The 22,288-nt window shown below is 40.0% G+C and overlaps 1 protein-coding gene across 10 annotated transcripts in view; it reads left to right on the top strand.

Moving 5' to 3' along the window:
* Window positions 1-5,846: 5,846 nt before the first annotated feature.
* The window catches only part of LOC140728577 (uncharacterized), a 120,428-nt gene continuing 103,986 nt past the window's right edge, over window positions 5,847-22,288 (top strand). For 5 of the 10 annotated variants that reach the window (XM_073047528.1, XM_073047524.1, XM_073047525.1 and 2 more), the window contains exons 1-4: window positions 5,847-6,010; window positions 12,903-12,926; window positions 17,877-17,900; window positions 19,229-19,249. In XM_073047528.1, coding sequence (XP_072903629.1) covers window positions 5,932-6,010; window positions 12,903-12,926; window positions 17,877-17,900; window positions 19,229-19,249 — 148 coding nt within the window. In that variant the 5' untranslated portion in view covers window positions 5,847-5,931. The remainder of the gene's footprint in view (window positions 6,011-12,902; window positions 12,927-17,876; window positions 17,901-19,228; window positions 19,250-22,288) is intronic. The other 5 variants (XM_073047527.1, XM_073047529.1, XM_073047523.1 and 2 more) reach the window with 2 other exon arrangements.

Genomic DNA, 22,288 nt, shown 5'->3' with positions numbered 1-22,288 from the left:
TACAAAAGCATTTCTAAAAACCCGAGTGTTCACCAGTTCACAGTAAGAGAAATTGGCTACAAGTGGAGGAAAGTCAGTACTGTTGCCACTCGCACTAGGAGTGGACATCCTGTAATGACCACACTAAGAGAACAACATGCAATGCTGAAGGAGGTGAAAAAGAACCCAAGGGTAACAGCAAAAGACCTGCAAAAATCTCTAGAACTCACTAATGTCTCTGTTCGTGTGTCCACTGTAAGAAAAACACTGAACAAGAATGTTGTTCATGGAAGGACACTACAGAGGAAACCACAGCTTCCCAAAAAAAGCATTGCTGCATGTCCCAAGTTTGCAAAAGATCACCTATAATGCTTCTGGGACAATGGACGTGAGACAAAAGTTGAACGTTTTGGCAGAAATGCACATTGCTATGTTTGGAGGAAAAAGAGCCTGCACACCAACACCAAAACCTCACTGCCATGATCACTCTCTCCTAAAGATTCCTTTATCTTAAGCTCCCTAATCAGCAGAGGGTATATACAGATGTAAAGAAAATTTGCCACAGACGCACTCTCTTAAAGTACAATTTATTCGTATTTAATGTAAATCAGTCTGCTTCAACAGTTATGATTTGCTGATAAAATACATTTTATCATGTTAAAATGATTGCTTTCACTTGAGTAATGAAGTATATTTTACATGTCAAAACTCAGAATCAGAATCAGGTTTAACTTCACTGGCATACGTCGTGAAATTTGTTGTATGTAATAGTTAAATTAAATAAGCAGTGCAAAAATAGTAAGGTAGTGTTTATGGTTTCAATGTCCATTTAGAAATCTGACATCAGAGGCGAAGAAGCTGTTCCTGAATCATTGAGTGTGTGCCTTTAGGTTCTTGTACCTGCTCCCTGATGGTAACAATGAGAAGAGGGCGACTTAGTTTTAAATCAGATTTTTTGGTCTTGGCATAAGGAGCATGCATGCTTGCATAAAGGAACATAGAAGGTGAGAGTTGCATTCCCCTTTATGTCACCTTATGATCAGGTCAAGTCAAGTTAAGTTTATTGTCATTTAACTATATACATGTATACCATCAAATGAGACAATGTTTCTCTGGACTAGGGTGTAAAGCACAGTAGTACACATAACACACAACAACTTAGGAAAGTAAGGATAAAATCTACAGATGAATTATGCATAAATAAAAAGTGAAAAAAAATTAAATAGAAGGTACAGGAGAGATTAACCGGAGACACTTCGAATATAAAGCATCAGGGAGTTCGGAAGCCTAATGGCCCAATAGGAAGAAACTGTTTCCCATCCTGACCGTTGCTGTTCTTACATATCAGAGTCTGCTGCCTGATGAGAGAATGTCAAAGAGGATGCTGGATGAATAGGATCACTACTTATGTCAAGAAGGATCAGCTTTTAACAGGTAATCCTGTGGAGCATAATTTTGCATTCTGACTAGGCACAATACAGTTTTCATCATTCTCAGTCATTCCGGCCTCACATTTCCGGCATTCAATTTTATTTAAATCTCTCTACTTCTAGTTGTTCAGATCTCATTCTTTTCTTAATTATGCCTCGTTCAGTCATACCATTATTATGTTCTTTAGGCAGAAGCACCATCACCTGGTTCACATTTCAGCACTGAACTCCACTTTTGTCCTCTGCACCTCTGTCCATCACCCCACACTACTCACACCCTCTCCCAAACCCAGGCACCAACTATTTCTGCATGTTGTTCCATTTCAAACTTTTCTCAGTTTTGATGACATGCTGTCAACTGGAAACTTTAACTATTTATTTCCATAGATGCTGCCTTAAATGATATGTATTTCTCTAAGATAAAGTTTTTTTTATTTTACTGAACTAATGCTCCTACAAATGAACATATTGTTCACAGTATTCATTCTATCCATTTTGTTGAAGAAATTTTCAGTTGGGCAAACCATTTCACCCAGTTATACTTATAGAGTCATAGAGTTATCGAGCCCTCTGGACCATCTAGCACATGCTGAACTGTTTCAACTGTCTACTTCCATTGAACTGCACTGGGACCATAGCCCTCCATATCCCTATCATCCATGTACCTGACCAGGCCACTTCTCTTAAATGTTGAAATCGAGCTTGCATGTACCACTTGCACTGGCAGCTCGTTCCACATTTTTACAACCCTCTGAAAGAAGAAGTTTTCCTTATGTTCCCCTTAAACTTTTCACCTTTCACCCTTAACCCATGACCTCTGATTGTAGTTCCACCCAACCTCAGTGGAAAAAGCCTGCTTGCATTAACCCTATCTATACCCCTCATGATTTTGTATACTTCTATAAAATCTCCTCTCAATCTTCTACATTCCAGGAATAAAGTCCTAACCTATTCAATAATTCCTTATAACTCAGGTCCTCCAGATCTGGCAACATCCTTGTACATTTTCTCTGTACTCTTTCAACTTTGTTTACATCTTTCCTGTAGGTACTGTAGGTGACCGAAACTGTACACAATATTCAAAATTAGACCTCACCAATGTCTTATACAACTTCAATGTAACATCCCATCTGCTGTATTCAATACTTTGATTTATGGAGGCCAATGTGCCAAAAGCTTTCTTTATGACCCTATCTACCTGTGTCTCTGCCTTCAATGAATTATGGACCTGTATTCCCAGATTCCTTTGTTCTACCGCACTCTTCAGTGGCCAACAATTCACTGTGTGAGACCTACCCTGGTTGGTCCCACTGAAGTGTAATACCTCACAAGTCTGCAGTCCATGATAGCCTTCCTCATTGTGCACTACAACCCCAATCTTGGTGTCATTCGCAAATTTGCTGATCCAATTAACCCCACATTATCATCCAGATCGTTGATATAGATGACAAACAACAACGGACCCAGGACTGATCCCTGTGGTGCACCACTGATCGCAGGCCTCCAGTCAGAGAGGCAACCATCTACTACCAATCTCTGGCTTCTCCCACAAAGCCATTATCCAATCCAATTTACTACCTCAGCTTGAACGCCCAGCAAATGAACCTTCTGGACCAACCTCTGATGCGGGACCTTGTCAAAGTCACGTAGACAACATCTACTGCCTACCTTCATCAACTTTCCTGGTAACTTCCTTGAAAATCTCCCTGTGATTAGTTGAACATGACCTACCACACACAAAGCCATGTTGACTAACTTTAATCAATTCATGTCTATTCAAATATTTATGTATCCGGTTCCAATAGAATATAATGAAAATTCCTATAACTTTCTTACTACTGATGTCAAGGTCATCAGCCTATAATTTTCTGGTTTATTTTTAGTGTCTTTCTTAAACAGCGTAACAACATTGGCCATCCTCCAATCCTCTGGTACCTTCACCTGTCACTAAGAATGATATAATTGTCTCTGCTAGCACCCTGGCAATTTCTGCAAATGCCTCTCACAGGGTCCGAGGGAACATCTTTGTAGGCCGTGGGGAGTTATCCACCCTAATTTGCCTCAGGACAGCAAGCGCCTCCTCTGTGATCATTGAAGTTAATGGCATTTTGCCTCTCTTCTATAGACTCTGTGTCCATCTCCTGAGAAAATAAAAGTGCAAAAATTCATTCAAGTCCTCCCCCCATCTCTTCTGGCTTCACACATGGATTACCATTTTGATTTTCCAGTGCACCAATTTTGTCCCTTGTAATCCTTTTGCTCTTAGCATATCTGTTGAATCCCTTGGGATTCTCCTTCACCTTGTCTGCTAGGACAATCTCATGCCTTCTTTTAACCCTCCTGATTTCTTTCTTAAGTGTTCTCTTGCACTTCTTACTCTCCAAAAGCACCTCATTTTTTCCTGCCTGCCTTTGCATCTCCTATTTCTTAACCAGGGCCTCAATATCTTTTGAAAACCAAAGTTCCCTAAAATCTGTTATCCTTGCCTTTTATTCTAACAGGAACACACAAACTCTGTACTCTCAAATTTTTACTTTTGAAGGCCTCCAATTTACTAAGTACTCTTTTACCAGAAAATCCAATCCACACTTGCCAGATTATTTCTGATACCAGCAAAACTGGCCTTTCCCTAACTTAGAATCACAATCCAAGGACCAGATTCTTTACCGTAATTACATTGAAACTAATGATCACTAGATACACCAACACAAACTTCTGTCAGCTTCCTTGTTCCATTCTCGAATAGATCTAGTAAGGCACTCTTTCTGGTTGAAACTTCCACGTACTGATTAACAAAACTTTCCTAACAAACATTTAACAAACTCTTTCCTATTCAGCCTTATTACAGTATGGAAATACCAGTTAATATTTGGAAAGTTAAAATACCTACTATCATAATGTTATGTTTCTTGCAACAATCTGCGATCTGTGTAAATTTTGCTCCTCTAATGAGGACTGTCAGGTGATCTATAATATAATCCCATTAACATGGTCATCCCTTTCTTATTCCTCAGTTCTACCCACAAGGCCTCACTAGATGAGCTCTCCAGTCTGTTCTGACTGAGCACTGGATTGACATTTTCCCTCCCCCTTTAATCCCTTCTGCTCTGTCACATTAAAACAATGGAACCCCAGAACACTGAGCTGTCAGCCCTGCCCCTCCTGCAACCAAGCCTCATTAATGGCAACAATGTCAAAATCCCACATGCGCTCATAAGACATAGGAGCAGAATTAGGCCATTTGGCCTATCGGGTCTGCTCAACCATTTCATTATAGCTGATCCATTTCCCTCTTGACCCCATTCTCCTGCCTTCTCCCTGTAACCTTTCTCACCCTGACTAATCAAGAACCTATCAAACTCAGCCTTAAATGCACACAGTGACCTGTCCTCCAAAGCCACCTGTGGCAATGAATTCCACAGATTCGCCACCATCTGGCTAAAGAAATCCCTCCTCATCTTTGTTCTGAATGGATTTACTCCATCAGCACCTCATTTGTTCCTACCTGCCAAGCACCTCCTTTTTTTTCTTAACCAGGGCCTCAATATCTCTTGAAAACCAAGCTTTCTTACACCTGCTATCTTTACCTTTTATTCTGACAGAATCCCTTTGCTATCTATGCCTTAATGTTTATGAACATCAGCAATTCATTATGAAATGAGAACTCTTTGGTCTGTATTATGCCCTGTAGTGTGACTATGATTATGACTGTGAGTTTCTTCTGGATGCCCCAGTGTCCTCCCACATTCCAAAGATATATGGTTAGGGTTAGTATGTTACAGGTGATCTATGATAGCATGGAAGTGTGGCACCATTTCTGGGCTGCTCAGCACAATCCTTGCTAACTTCATTTGACACAAATGACACATTTCACTGTATGGTTTGACGTACATGTGATAAATAAAGCTAAACTTTATAGTTGCTTTTCTTTCTGTTTTCTCTGTCTCAAAAGAGGAAATGGGAATGACAATTACTTAAAAAATAAGGTCAGCCGATCGGATGGCATTGGACAAAAGTGAAATAATTCTGAAAGGTTTCGGCCCGAAACGTCGTCACTACCTCCTCCCGGATGTTGTCTGGCCTGCTGAGTTCTGCCAGCAATTTGTATTTTTAAAATAATTCTGATCTTCTTTTGGCTGAAGATAGGCTTTACAAGCCAATCATTTTTTGTGCTCTCAGCTTTTTATGTAGTTAAATCTCTCCTTAATTGATAAGTATTGAGATATTCCACATTTTCTCCTTTTTTGGGGGGGAAGGTGGGTAAACTTCACTTTTTAAACCTAGAACAGACCAGATTGGTAGGTTGCATCACAAAATGGCTGTCACATCTGAAGTAAATCCAATCAAAGGCTGATGTAATATGTAACATATAAAGATTCAAAGTCCATTAATATCACTGCAATTTGGTGATTCATTTTAATTAGCCTTTCTCGTCACACCTAAATTACAGTTTTGAATTGTCAGCAACACAAAGCAAGCTAGACAAGACTTTAGCTAGAGTTGAAAGGAGCATAAGAGAAACATGTTGGCTCAATCAGTGAGAATAGCTGTTCTTCTTGGGATTATTTATTGCCTGTTATCCAGAGCAACCTGTCAGCAAGGTAAGACACAAATAATTTTAAATATGGAAGGAAATGAACGAAAGAATAGATTTATTTTTGTTTCTGTTCCGTCAACCAATGTACTGTAAATTTACTAAAAACACTTACAGTTTGTAAGCTCAATGTACTAAATATCATAAATGTAAAAGGAGAAATAAGTACAAGAAAATTGTCCAAATTGCCTTTATATTTTCAGTGGTGTGTTTTATTAAAAATAATGCTGGTTTTAGAGTTAATCAGGAAGATAAACCGGCATGGATTAGAATAGAACTGGACAAAATAGGAGAAAACGTACCAGAAGATTTTATATATAAATGGGAATCTAAATGGATACGGGAAAAGAAAGAATCTCCTATATTAAAACATTTGATTGATTTATGGAATAAGATAAATGTTGATGATGAGACAAAAAAATCTTTATTAGCAAAGAGATCTTTAATTCAAAATAGACTTATTCCTTTTACAATGGACAATCAACTTTTATATAATTGGTTTCAACAAGGGATTAAATATATAGGAGATTGTTTTGAAGGAGGTATATTAATGTCATTTGATCAACTAAAGAATAAATATAAAATATCAAATAACACTTTATTTTGTTACTTTCAATTAAGGGCTTATATAAGAGAAAAACTAGGTCAAACAATGTTATTGCCGAAATCTAAAGAAATAGAAATTTTAATTCAAAAAGGAAATATTAAAAAATTTATATCTTGTATGTATAATTTGATTCAAAACCAGGCAACTAAACAAGGAGTCCATAAGTCAAGACAAAAATGGGAAAGTGATTTGAATATTAAAATTGAAGAAACAAATTGGTCAAGACTGTGTCTTGACAGTATGACAAATACAATAAATGTTCGGTTAAGATTAGTGCAATATAATTTTTTACATCAATTATATATTACACCACAAAAAATAAATAAATTAAATCCAAGTTTATCTGATCAGTGTTTCCGATGTAAACAAGAAACTGGTACATTTTTACATTCTACATGGTCTTGTTCTAAAATTCAACTTTTTTGGACAAATTTAAGACTTTTATTGGAACAAATTACGGGAATAAAACTTCCTCATAATCCAATATTACTTTTACTAGGTGATATTGAAGGGACAAAACCGAAACTCAAACTTAATAAATATCAGAAAGAATTTATAAAAATTGCGCTGGCTGTAGCCAAAAAGGCTATTGCAATTACTTGGAAATCAGATACATATTTAAGTATAGATTGTTGGAAAAAAGAAATCTATGGCTGTATTCCATTAGAAAAAATTACTTATAACTTAAGAGATAAATATGAAACATTTTTGAAAATCTGGGGCCCTTATTTACAAAAGACAGGATTAAATATATAGGTGCTCTGAAGAGAAAATTAATGGTTACTTGGGGAAAGAAATAAATACATATACTAAAGTTATTAAGAACTCCATGGAGCATGTGGAGACCTTCCAACAACCAGGCACTCTTTCTTTCTTTCTTTTCTTTCTTTCTTAATTTTTTTTATATAGGGAAGTTAGGGGGGAGGGATTAAGGGGAGGGGGGAAGGGTCACATATTTTTTTTTCTACACTTGTAATCATTTAAAAATTCAATTAAATAAAATTTTTAAAAAAAAAATAATGCTTATATATTTCCCTGAACTAATGCATTCTACATCTTAGACAGTGCCTTAGAAATATGAAATTTAAACTTAAGTGGGAATGTTGAGAGAATGTTCAAATTCTTGAAATTATGAAGGGAATGGTGAATATGTTTGGCAATTATCAGAACTTGGAGACATATTTTGAAAAGGGAACTGTGCATTATTCCAGACCGAAAGAAATAAGCTACCATTAAAGGAAAATCTCATTATGGAGTAATAGTGAGTTACAGATACATAGATCATTTTTGGACTTGCTGAGGCATTAGCACAGCAATCAGATATTTTACTTTGTCCTTGTGTTAATATTGGGTTTACTTACCACAAAGTTCTTAATTCAAGCAAAGACTTTAAGTCTGATCAGTTATAAATAGCCATAAATATTCTCAAGAAAGGGAGTTTCTACATTAACTCCCTAATCTTCAAAAGCTAGTTCACTTCCCTCTTTGTTCTCCATGACAAGCTTAGCTGCCAACTCCCACTATTCAAGTGGTGGGTCACATCTCCCTACAAAGGAAAAGATACACAGTTCATTTATTTTCAGTGACCAAAGCTGGACACGTTACTCCAACCTTGGCCTCACCAGTTTGAGCATTACACTCAAAATGCTGGTGGAACACAGCAGGCCAGGCAGCATCTATAAGGAGAAGCACTGTCGACGTTTCGGGCCGAGACCTTTCGTTAGTCATGAAACGTCTTGGCCTGAAACATCGACAGTGCTTGTCCTTATAGATGCTGCCTGGCCTGCTGTGTTCCACCAGCATTTTGTGTGTGTTGTTTGAATTTCCAGCATCTGCAGATTTCCTTGTGTGAGCATTACATCCCACCTCTTGTACACAGTGCATTGACGTATGAAGGTCAATGTGCCAAAACCTTTCTTAATCACTCTGTATGCTTTTGCCACCACTTACAAGGAATTATGCATCTGTATTCCCAGATCACTCTGTTCTATTGCATTCCATAGTGGCTTACACCCCACTGAGTGGAACCCACCCTTCCTGATCCTCCCAAAGTGCAAGAGCCTGACATTGTATGACACTGTCTTGACACTGAATTGCTTGGAGGGAGAGAGAGTTTTAAAAAAACGAGTAAAGGCAGTTTATAGAAGTTTGTTAAAAATTTAGATGGCATGCCCAATCTTTGTAAACTCTGAAGAAAGTGAAGTGTTGCAGTGCTTACTTCTTAGTTGCAATTATGCAATTAGTTTCACTGAAATGTTAACACTGAGGATATAATATTGCTTAAATTCTTTTCCTATGATCCTCTAATCAGGGCTATCTCATGGAACTCTGGGTTCCTTTTCGTGAAGTTAATAATCAGCTCCTTGATCTTGCTGACATTGAGTGAGAGGCACCACTCAGTCATCACAAATTTTCATTCTGATTGTTTCAATCACAGTGGTCATTGGTCATTGGAAAATAAGTGCATTGAAATTGTTATTCCAATGTATTTTCTTAATGTATTCTTAACATTACAAGATAGTCTGTCATAATTAGAAATAATGTATTTGCCTTCTGACACTATTCCAGAGAAATAGTTTGGGAGGGTTTAAACTAATTTGCAAGGGGGATGGGACCCGGAGCGATAGAGCAGTGAAAGAAGTGCATGGAGTAAAGCCAGATCTAACATATAGAGAGGGTTTGAGGAAAGAGAAGCAGAATAAAGGGTATAAAGGTAGTAAGGTAGAAGGGCTAAAGTGTGTGTACTTCAATGCAAGAAGCATCAGGAACAAAGGTGATGAACTGAGAGCTTGGATACATACATGGAATTATGATGTAGTGGCCATTTCAGAGACTTGGCTGGCACCAGGGCAGGAATGGATTCTCAATATTCCTGGATTTCAGTGCTTTAAAAGGGATAGAGAGGGGGGGAAAGGGGAGGAGGGTGGCATTACTGGTCAGGGATACTATTACAGCTACAGAAAGGGTGGGTAATGTAGCAGGATCCTCTTTTGAGTCAGTATGGGTGGACGTCAGGAACAGGAAGGGAGCAGTTACTCTACTGGGGGTATTCTATAGGCCCCCTGGTAGCAGCAGAGATACCGAGGAGCAGATTGGGAGGCAGATTTTGGAAAGGTGCAAAAATAACAGGGTTGTTATCATGGGTGACTTTAACTTCCCAAATATTGATTGGCACTTGATTAGTTCCAAGGGTTTAGATGGGGCAGTGTTTGTTAAGTGTGTCCAGGATGGATTCCTGTCACAGTATGTTGACAGGCCGACTAGGGGGAATGCCATACTAGATCTAGTATTAGGTAACGAACCGGGTCAGGTCACAGATCTGTCAGTGGGTGAGCATCTGGGGGACAGTGATCACCGCTCCCTGGCCTTTAGCATTATCATGGAAAAGGATAGAATCAGAGAAGATAGGAAAATTTTTAATTGGGGAAGGGCAAATTATGAGGCTATAAAGCTAGAACTTGCGGGTATGAATTTTGCAGGGAAATGTACTATGGACATGTGGTCGATCTTTAAGGATCTCTTGCAGGATGTTAGGGATAAATTTGTCCCGGTGAGGAAGATAAAGAGTGGTAGGGTGAAGGAACCATGGGTGACAAATGAAGTGGAAAATCTAGTCAGGTGGAAGAAGGTAGCATACATGAGGTTTAGGAAGCAAGGATCAGATGGGTCTATTGAGGAATATAGGGTAGCAAGAAAGGAGCTTAAGAAGGGGCTGAGAAGAGCAAGAAGGGGGCATGAGAAGGCCTTGGTGAGTAGAGTAAAGGAAAACCCCAAGGCATTCTTCAATTATGTGAAGAACAAAAGGATGACTGGAGTGAAGGTAGGACCGATTAGAGATAAAAGTGGGAAGATGTGCCTGGAGGCTTTGGAAGTGAGCGAGGTCCTCTATGAATACTTCTCTTCGGTATTCACCACTGAGAGGGAACTTGATGACGGTGAGGACAATATGAGTGAGGTTGATGTTCTGGAGCATGTTGATATTAAGGATGAGGAGGTGTTGGAGTTGTTAAAGCACATTAGGACGGATAAGTCCCCGGGGCCTGACGGAATATTCCCCAGGCTGCTCCACGAAGCAAGGGAAGAGATTGCTGAGCCTCTGGCTAGGATCTTTATGTCCTCGTTGTCCACAGGAATGGTACCGGAGGATGGAGGGAGGCGAATGTTGTCCCCTTATTCAAAAAAGGTAGTAGGGATAGTCCAGGTAATTATAGACCAGTGAGCCTTACGTCTATGGTGGGAAAGCTGTTGGAAAAGATTCTTAGAGATAGGATCTATGGGCATTTAGAGAATCATGGTCTGATCAGGGACAGTCAGCATGGCTTTGTGAAGGGCAGATTGTGCCTAACAAGCCTGATAGAGTTCTTTGAGAAGGTGACCAGGCATATAGATGAGGGTAGTGCAGTGGATGTGATCTACATGGATTTTAGTAAGGCATTTGACAAGGTTCCACATGGTAGGCTTATTCAGGAAGTCAGAAGGCATGGGATCCAGGGAAGTTTGGCCAGGTGGATTCAGAATTGGCTTGCCTGCAGAAGGCAGAGGGTCATGGTGGAGGGAGTACATTCAGATTGGAGGGTTGTGACTAGTGGTGTCCCGCAAGGATCTGTTCTGGGACCTCTACTTTTTGTGATTTTTATTAACGACCTGGATGTGGGGGTAGAAGGGTGGGTTGGCAAGTTTGCAAACGACACAAAGATTGGCGGTGTTGTAGATAGTGTAGAGGATTGTCGAAGATTGCAGAGAGACATTGATAGGATGCAGAAGTGGGCTGAGAAGTGGCAGATGGAGTTCAACCCGGAGAAGTGTGAGGTGGTACACTTTGGAAGGACAAACTCCAAGGTAGAGTACAAAGTAAATGGCAGGATACTTGGTACTGTGGAGGAGCAGAGGGATCTGGGGGTACATGTCCACAGATCCCTGAAAGTTGCCTCACAGGTAGATAGGGTAGTTAAGAAAGCTTATGGGGTGTTAGCTTTCATAAGTCGAGGGATAGAGCTTAAGAGATGCGATGTAATGATGCAGCTCTGTAAAACTCTAGTTAGGCCACACTTGGAGTACTGTGTCCAGTTCTGGTTGCCTCAGTATAGGAAGGATGTGGAAGCATTGGAAAGGGTACAGAGGAGATTTGCCAGGATGCTGCCTGGTTTAGAGAGTATAGATTATGATCAGAGATTAAGGGAGCTAGGGCTTTACTCTTTGGAGAGAAGGAGGATGAGAGGAGACATGATCGAGGTGTACAAGATATTAATAGATAGAGTGGACAGCCAGCACCTCTTCCCCAGGGCACCACTGCTCAGTACAAGAGGACATGGCTTTAAGGTAAGGGGAGGGAAGTTCAAGGGGGATATTAGAGGAAGGTTTTTCACTCAGAGAGTGGTTTGTGCATGGAATGCACTGCCTGAGTCAGTGGTGGAGGCAGATACACTAGTGAAGCTTAGGAGACTACTAGACAGGTATATGGAGGAATTTAAGGTGGGGGGTTATATGGGAGGCAGGTTTTGAGAGTCGGCCCAACATTGTGGGCTGAAGGGCCTGTAATGTGTGCTGTACTACTCTAAATTCTATAGCGCTCAATGATGTTCCCTTCACACTAAAGTGATGATTTCAGTCAGGTCTGACTTGCATTCTTTACAGGGGATGAGAAATATTCTTTTTCCAGAAAAATGAACACGTTAGAAGTCTCCAATATTCTCTTGTCCTCTATACAACTTATTAAGGAAATGATGAAGTTGCTTGCTAATTTTTGGTGTCTAGGGCCGCTTCACAAGCACTTCTCAAAACTGGGCAATGTTGCTGTGTAAGATTTACAACAGCAAGTGGTTTTGAAGCAAACAATTTATTCAGCTTGATAACAGTGAAAGACTGATCAATCCATGCCAATCCATTAATCTGCCAAGTTCGATTAACCTGCACTATACTATAGCCCTCCCATCCATGTATCTATCTAAATTTCACTTCAATGTTAAAATCAGAAACACATCAACCACCTGCGCTGTCATCTTCTTCTTCACTCTCACTGTCTTCTGTGTGAAGATGTTCCTCTTCATGTTCACCTTAAACATTTGAACTTTAACCCTTAAATCATGATCACTAACTCAGCCAGTTTTTCAATCATCCTCTTTGCACTGTGCGATATTAACTGAATTTGAAGGTGATTTATTTCTGCAAATGCTTTCATGAGTAATAAGTACATTAGACCATGGTCTGTGATCTAAAATAACATGAGTATTTAGACAATACAGTACTAATAGAAAACAGTTTGAACTAAATTGTACAACAATCTCTTTTACAGTTAAGAACCCATCAGACACGACAGGTAGGAGCAGTAAATTTTCGTTCTGATTGTTACAATTTCAGTTAAATGGCCATTGGTCATTGGAAATTAAGTGAATTGAACTTGATATTTCAATATATTTTCTCATATCAATTCTTAACATTACAAGATTGTCATAATTAGAGATTTTATTTGCTTTCTGACGCTATTTCAGAGAAATAGTGCTGAATGAAGTTCCCTTCACACTTACGGGATTATTTTAATCAGGTCTGACTTCCATTCCCTCTAGCAGCTGAGCAATATATTTGACTGCGAAATGAATACTTTACAAGTCTCTCATATTCCCTCTTCCTCGGTGGAATTTATTTAGGAAACAATGAAGTTGCTTGCTAAGGTTTGGATTACAGAACCACTATACAAGCACTTCTCAAAACTGGGCAATGTTCCTTTGTAAGATTTACAACAGCAAGTGGTTCTGAAGCAAAAACTTTATTCAGCTTGATAACAGTGAAAACTGAACCACAACAGGACTAAGTTAGCTCAGAATTTTGAGGAGCTGATGCACCATCAATAACTCACTCTGAGACGTAAAAGCGAGGTATTGGCTTTTATTGACTGGAAGAAGGAACAAGCAGTGAGTGACCACCATACTACATCCTGGAGACTGAGAGGCCGGGCTCAGACCGCCATCACCTTTATACAGGGGTCTGTGGGAGGAGCCACAGGAGCAGTCAGCAGGGGTCTGTGGGAGGAGCCACAGGAGCAGTCATCAGGGGGCGTGTCCAGACAGGTATATGTAGTTCACCACAGGAGCCAGTTTAATTTGGCAGAATACTGAGATGCAAATGAATTGAGGGATATATCGTTGAGTAAATTGTGCCAATCCGCGAAGCCATCACTACAGCATGCAAGGTTTGGCTCATTGAAGAAAAACATCAGTTGATTTCCATTGCATAGAGTGACCTGAGATAAAATTTCTTTATGGTTAATATAATATTCATCTCTTTTTTGAAACTTTACAATGTATAAGAGGGAGATGAAAGTTAACTTATTAGAGTAGTTATTTAGGAAAAACATACCTGATATCTTCAATGGTTTTTGATTCGGAGCAAGAAGGCTGTGAGTGAGCAGCTGATTTTCGGACTGAAGGGAGTTATGCACTACTTGGGTTAAAGAGAGGCGAGACTGCTCAGGCACGTGACGTCAGCCAGTACCCCTATGGCTGTACCCCTTGACAATAAGTACTCCTGTCTGAGGACTGTTGGGGGGGGGACAGCCTACCTGGGGGAAGCAGCAGTGGCCATCTCTCTGGCACAGAGTTGGGCCCTTTGGCTAAGAAGGGTAGGGAAGGGAAGAGGAAGGCAGTAGTTATAGAGGACTCTGCAGTTAGGGGGTCAGACAGGTGATTCTGTGGACGTGGGAAAGAAACTCAGATGGTAGTTTGCCTCCCAGGTGCCAGTGTCCGGGATGTTTCAGATCACGTCCAAAATATCCTGCAGTGGGAGGGAGAACAGCCAGAGGTCGTGGTACATATTAGTACCAATGACATAGGTAGGAAAAGGGAAGAGGTCCTCAAAAAAGAGTTCAGGGAGTTAGGAAGAAATTTGAGAAGCAGGTCCGCAAAGGTAGTAATCTCAGGATAACCGCCTGTGCCACGTGACAGTGAGAATAGGAATAGGATGAGGTGGAGGGTAAATGCGTGGCTGAGGGATTGGAGCAGGGGGCAGGGATTCAGATTTCTGGATCATTGGGACCTCTTTTGGGGCAGGTGTGACCTGTACAAAAAGGACGGGTTGCACTTGAATCCCAGGGGTCCAATATCCTGGCGGGGAGGTTTGTTAAGGCTACTGGGGAGAGTTTAAATTAGAATTGTTGGGGGGTGGGAACGGAACTGAAGAGACTGGGGAAGAGGAGGTTGGCTCACAAATAGAGAAAGCTTGTAGACAGTGCGAGAGGGAGGATAGGCAGGTGATAGAGAAGGGACACGCTCAGTCCGAAGCCTTGAGATGTGTCTATTTTAACACAAGGAGCGTTATGAACAAAGCGGATGAGCTTAGAGCGTGGATCGGTGCTTGGAGATATGATGTGGTGGCCATTACAGAGACTTGGATGGCTCAGGGACAGGAATGGCTACTCCAAGTGGGGGGCTTTAGATGTTTCAGAAAGGACAGGGAAGGAGGCAAAAAAGCTGAGGGCGTGGCAATGTTGCTCAGAGATAGTGTCACAGCTGTAGAAAAAGTGAAAGTCATTGAGGGATTGTCTACAGAGTCTCGGTGGGTGGAGGTTAGGAACAGGAAGGGCTCAATAACTTTACTGGGTGTTTTTTATAGGCTTCCCAATAGTAACAGGGATATTGAGGAGCAGATTGGGAAACACGTCCTGGAAAAGTGTAATAGTAACAGAGTTGTCGTGATGGGAGAATTTAATTTCCCAAATATCAATTGGCAACTCCCTAGAGCAAGAGGTTTAGATGGGGTGGAGTTTGTTAGGTGTGTTCAGGAAGGTATCTTGACGCAATATGTAGATAAGCCTTCAAGAGGAGAGGCTGTACTTGATTTGGTATTGAGAAATGAAACTCATCAGGTATCAGATCTCTCAGTGGGAGAGCATTTTGGACGTTTTGTCTCCTTTACAATAGCATTAGAACAAGATAGGAACAAACAAGTTAGAAAAGTGTTTAATTGGAGTAGGAGGAATTATGAGGCTATCAGGCAGGAAATTTGAGGCTTAAATTGAAAACAGTTGTTCTCAGGGAAAAGTACAGAAGAAATGTGGCAGATATTCAGGGGATATTTGTGTAGAGTTCTGTATTGGTACGTTCCAATGAGACAGGGAAGTTATGGTAGAGTACAGGAACCGTGTACAAAGGCTGTAATAAATCTAGTCAAGAAGAAAGGAAAAGCTTACAAAAGGTTCAGAGAGCTATGTAATGTTAGAGATCTAGAAGATTATAAGGCTAATAGGAAAGAGCTTAAGAAGGAAGTTAGGAGAGCCAGAAGGGGCCATGAGAAGGCCTTGGTGGGCAGGATTAAGGAAAACCCCAAGGCATTCTACAAGAATGTGAAGAGCAGGAGAATAAGATGTGAAAGAATAGGACCTATCAAGTGTGACAGTGGGAAAGTGTGTATGGAACTGGAGGAAATAGCAGAGGTACTTAACGAATACTTTACTTCAGTATTCACTCTAGAAAAGGATCTTGGTAATTGTAGTGATGATTTGCAGCAGACTGAAAACCTTGAGCATGTAGATATTAAGAAAGAGGATGTGCTGGAGCTTTTGGAAAGCATCAAGTTGGATAAGTCGCCGAGACCAGATGAGATATGCTACTGTGGGAGGCGAGGGAGGAGATTGCTGAGCCTCTGGTGATGATATTTGCATCATCAATAGGGACGGGAGAGATTCTGAAGGATTGGAGGGTTGCAAATGTTGTTCCTTTATTCAAGAAGGGAAGTGGAGATAGCCCAGGAAATAATAGACCAGTGAGTCTTACCTCAGTGGTTGGTAAGTTGATGGAGAAGATCCTGAGAGGCAGGATTTATGAACATTTGGAGAGGCATTATATGGTTAGGCTTTGTCAAGGGCAGGTCATGCCTTATGAGCCTGATAGAATTTTTTGAGGATGTGACTAAACACATTGATGAAGGAAGAGCAGTAGATGTAGTGTATATGGATTTCAGCAAGGCATTTGATAAGGTACTCCATGCAAGGGTTACTGGGAAAGTAAGGAGGCATGGGATCCAAGGGGACATTGCTTTGTGGATCCAGAACTGGCTCGCCCACAGACGGCAAAGAGTGGTTGTAGACGGGTCATATTCTGCATGGAGGTCGGTCACCAGTGGAGTGCCTCAGGGATCTGTTCTGGGACCCTCACTCTTCGTGATTTTTATAAATGACCTGGATGAGGAAGTGGAGTGATGGGTTAGTAAGTTTGCTGATGACACAAAGGTTGGGTGTGTTGAGGATAGTGTGGAGAGCTGTCAGAGGTTACAGTGGGACATTGATAGGATGCAAAACTGGGCTGAGAAGTTGCCGATGGAGTTCAACCCTGATAAGTGTGAAGTGGTTCATTTTGGTAGGTCAAATATGATACCAGAATATAGTATTAATGGTAAGACTCTTGGCAGCGTGGAGGATTAGAGGGGTTTTGGGGTCCAAGTCCATAGGACCCTCAAAGCAGCTGCGCAGGTTGACTCTGTGGTTAAGAAGGCATACAGTGTATTGGCCTTCATCAATCATAGAATTGAAATTAGGAGCCGAGAGGTAATTGTATTGCAGCTATATAGGATCCTGGTCAGACCCCACTTGGAGTATTGTTGTAAGTTCTGGTTGCCTCGCTACAGGAAGGATATGGAAGCCATAGAAGATTTACAAGGATGTTACCTGGATTGGGGAACATGCCTTATGAGAATAGGTTGAGTGAACTCGGCCTTTTCTCCTTGGGGCGAAGGAGGATGAGAGGTGACCTGATAGTGGTGTATAAGATGATGAGAGGCATTGATCATGTGGATAGTCATAGGCTTTTTCCCAGGGCTGAAATGGTTGACACAGAGGACACAGGTTTGAGGTGCTGGGGAGTAGGTACAGAGGAGATGTCAGGGGTAAGTTTTTGTCCTCAGAGAGTAGTGAGTGCGTGGAATGGGCTGCCGGCAACGGTGGTGGAGGCGGATACAATAGGGTCTTTTAAGAAACTTTTACATAGGTACATAGAGCTTAGTAAAATAGAGAGCTATAGGTAAGCCTAGTAATTTCTAAGGTAGGGACATGGTCCGCACAACTTTGTGGGCCGAAGGGCCTGTATTGTGCTGTAGGTTTTCTATGTTTCTATTTGTTTCTATGACATCCACTGTCAATCAGAGAAGATGGAACCTTGTCACTGGAGAACATTTTATCCATTTCAGCACCATTAACTGAGAACTATTCTACATTTGATGCGATCACATCAATGTGCATTCGATAGTTTCATATTAAATTTTATAATTTTCTCTTTTTCAGTGGTGATCACACCAGTAACAACAGGTATGATCTGAACGTTTCCATACCCCTCTTTACAGTAAATATAATTGGGATTTTTTTGACCACCTTTCCTTGTTCTTTTCCTTTGAAATATTCACACAAATATCTTCAGTTCATATTCGGTTATTAACCAGGACTCTAAAGGAATTATTGCATCAAGTGATAACGAGAATGAAAAACTGTTAAATCCCAAGAGCAGACATTGATAAAAAAAAGATATGGATAATGTGAGGTGTCCCGCTTGGTGGCGCAATAATATCAGTGCCAGCCTCTGGAGCGAAGGTTCCCGAGATCGGATCCAAGTCAGGTTCGAACCCAGGTCAGGTTGAGCATCAAGCTAGCAACTCGGCCTTGTAAAAACAAGAATAGCTTGCTACGGAAACACCGTCATGACGGTGCCCCATTAACTCCACTGCCGAGTTAAGGGCCTTTCTTCTTAGGCATAGGATAGCTTCAATTAAATTCTACAACAATCTCTTTTACAGTCAATGCCAATGAAAGGACATCAGAGTGGAGCAGTCAGGTGTCTGTCAGTAAGACAGCTCCTGTACTTAGATTTCATAATTTTCATCTGTTACAGCACAACACCCTCACAAACCTCCTCACAGACTGAATATTTGAATGGACAGTTTCCTTTGTTAGACTGAATGTTGAACCTGCCACGTTTTTCAGGTGTTTTGTATTGGTAAGCTGTTACTGGGACACTAGTATAAGTTTCAGAGGTACGCAAGCTAATGACACCACTGCTTTTTGTTCCCCAGTTATTTACATTTGGGGAATGTTGGAATTTAAAGGAGGAGAAGTGTTCCAACGTGAGCATTATAAAGATAAGCTAATGCAAATTAGGACAATGATAATATAGCAATACCCCCCACTACGGAAGCTGTTTGTAATGAGAGGTTGCTACTGGGTTGCGGGGTTTTACTTCCGGTCTTTTCTACCGCGGTGAGTGGCAGGGGAGCTACGTTACAGCAAGCCATCATTACAGCATACAAGGTATGGCTCATTGAAAAAGAATCAGTTGAATTATATTGCAGGAAAGTGACCTGAGATAAAATTTGTTTATAGTTAATATAATATTCATCTCTTTCTTGAAACTTTACGATGTGTATGAGGGAGATGAAGGTTAAGTTATTAGAGAGGCTATTTAGGAAAAACATATCTGACATCCTCTCTCAAAAAGAGAAGATGGACACTTGTCACTGAAGAACATTTTACACATATCAGCACCATACACTGAGAACTATTCTGCTTTTGATGTGATCACATTGATGTCAGAAATTTTACATTAGCTAGCTTCATATTAAATTTTATAATTTTTTTCTTTTTAGTGGAGTCCACACCAATAACAGGTATGAACTGAACGTTTCCATCCCGGTCTTTCTAGTGAATATAATTGGGATTTCTTTGACCACCTTTCCTAGTTCCTTTCCTTTGAAATATTCACACAAAAATCTTCAGTTGATATTCAGTTATTTACCAGCACTCTAAAGGAATTATTGCATCAAGTGATAACGAGAATGAAAAACTGTTAAATCCCAAGAGCATACATTGATAAAAAGATTTGGATATTGTGAGGTATAGGATAGCTTCAATGGAATTTGACATCAATCTCTTTTACAGTCAATGCCAACGAAATGACATCAGACTGGAGTAAGAAAGTTGTCATTGTGCTGGAGTTCGTCTTATCGTTACATAGAACACTACAGCACAGAGAAAAGGCCCAAAGGATGATCAATCCATGCCAATCCATTGATCCGCCAAGTTCCATTGACCTGCACTATACTATAGCCTTCCCATCCATGTAACTCTAAATTTCACTTCAATGTTGAAATCAGAATCACATCAACCACCTGCGTTGTCATCTTGTTCCTCACTCTCACTATCTTCTGAGTGAAGATGTTCCTCTTCATGTTCACCTTAAACATTTCGACTTTAACTCTCAAACCATGACCACCATCTCAGCCAGATTTTCAATCATCCTCTTTTCACTTTGTGGTATTAACTGAATTTTTTTTGTGATTTATTTTTTATTGAAGTTCATCATCAAACAAACATTTCCATAAGATGTATTTCAGACATTGTACATATATATCATTTAATCATATATATCACAAATCTCCACAAAGTATTTATCTGAGGTATACACTTATAGAAAAGAGTGGAAAGAAAAAACAAGCAAAAGGAAAGAACTTATGTACAAGTAGGGAGTGATCTTTTTTTTACAACAGCTTCATTGATTTGTGAGAATAAAATCAGGCCTATGAGGCATTATGTAGTTAAACCATTTTTCCCAGTATGAATCAAATTGTTCCAGCTTATGGTTAACAGATGCTGTTACCTTCTCCATTTTGTAAATGTCCATTGGAATTTCCATCCATGTATTTAAAGTTGGACTCTCCTGTGATAACCATTTCCTGGTAAGAGTCTTTTTACCAGCCACGAACAGTTTATTCATTAAATATTTGTCTCTTTTCAACCATTCTTGAGGTATATATCCAAAATATATGGTCTTAATCTCTAAGGGTATTTCACATTTAAAGATGTCACAAAGGGCATTGTGTATCCCCCTCCAATAATTTTTGATAACAGGGCAGTCCCAAAAAATATGATAATGATTTGTATTTTGATTTCCACAATTTCTCCAACAAACAGGGAGATTACTATCATAATGGGATTTCTGAGAGGATGTAATAAAATATCTTATCAAGTTGTTCCATCCAAACTCCCTCCATTTCTGTGAACTGGTACACTTCCATTGATATCTCCATATTGTTGTCCATTCTTCTTCCAATATAATTATCCCTCCTTCCTTCTCCCATTTTGTTTTAATGTATGAAGTTGAATGTGTTTTAAGATTTGACAGCCCCTTATACATGCTTGAAATGATTCTACTACCATTATCAGAATTATATGCTTTTCTAAAGAGCTCTATCAAGCATGTATTTGCCTTGGTTATATTTTTAAGTGTCTTATTAACATATTGTCGCATCTGTAAATACCGATAAAAATCTTGTTTTTCCATTAAGTGTTTCTCTTTAAGCATTTCAAAACTGAACAGTGTTCCTTCTTTCATTTTGTTGCAAAGAACTGTTATTCCTTTAGCTGTCCAGTCCTTAAATCTAGCATCCAATTTATTTGGTGTAAAATCCTAATCACATGCACACCATTTAAGAATTGCAATATCTCCCTCTAGATTATATTCTTTTATAGTAGTTTTCCATATTTTAAGAGCCAATTTCACTCATGGGTTATCAATAGTATTTATGTACCTTTGCAGGTTGTTATCAGCCAAAATTGCTTGTATGGGGATGGGAAGTACCCGCTCCTCAATGTTTTTCCATTGAGCGTCATATGATGGGTTGCACCAACATATCACAGCTCTCAACTGTGCCGCAAAATAATAATCTCTAGGAGAAGGTAATCCCCCCCCTTTTCTTTGCTAATTCAAAGTTTTGAGATGAACTCTAGGCCTTTTACCCTGCCAAATGTACCTTGATAGCATCTTGTTCCATTCATGATATTAACTGAATTTAACGGTGAATTTAACACTTCTCAAAACTGGGCAATGTTGCTTTGTAGGATTTACACTAGCAAGCGGTTCTGAAGCAAACAATTTATTCAGCTTGATAACAGTGGAGGTTGAACCACAACAGGACTAAATTAGTTCAGAATTTTGAAGGGCCGGTTTGATTTGGAAGAATAGTGAGATGCAAATGAATTAAGGGATATGTCGTTGAGTAAGTTGTGCCAATATGTGAAGCCATCACCACAGCATGCAAAGATTGGCTCATTGAAGAAAATAAAATCATTTGATTTCCATTGCTGGAAAGTGACCTGAGATAAAATATGTTTAAATGTTAATACAGTGGTTCCCAACCTTTTCTATGCCCAGCACCCCTAGGAAATGTTTGATTAATGTTCGCACCCCATACAAAAGTAATATCACATTTGAAGATGAAGAAATCTAATTTTTAATTTTTGAACCACACATTGAACCACATACAATACTGTGAGTGAACAAATTGAACTTTAAAAAAAGCTGTTAACTCAGTGCATAAAATGCAAATATAAATCGAGCAATTAGATACTAATTTATTCAGAAAAAATTGTAAACAGTAAATTGATGAGACTCCTCAACTCTGAGGTGTAAATTCCCAGGTAACACTGACGAGACTCCTCAACGCTGACTCGGGCAGCGGGAGACTTGAGTGAGTTTACATCTCTCTCGACTCAGGCAGAGGGAGACTGGAGTGTGCTTGGGACAAACGTTACAACCACTTCTCAAGGCAGATTGGCAGCTGGCTGAGTGATGACTCGTGACCTGTCACTCAAGGACACAAGCCACTCTTTGTCGCACCCCCTGATATTCCATCTCGCACCCGCTGGGG

Source organism: Hemitrygon akajei, chromosome 5, assembly GCF_048418815.1.
Source record: "Hemitrygon akajei chromosome 5, sHemAka1.3, whole genome shotgun sequence".
NCBI classification, from domain to species: Eukaryota; Metazoa; Chordata; class Chondrichthyes; order Myliobatiformes; family Dasyatidae; genus Hemitrygon; species Hemitrygon akajei.
This window is presented reverse-complemented; position numbering and strand designations above follow the sequence as displayed.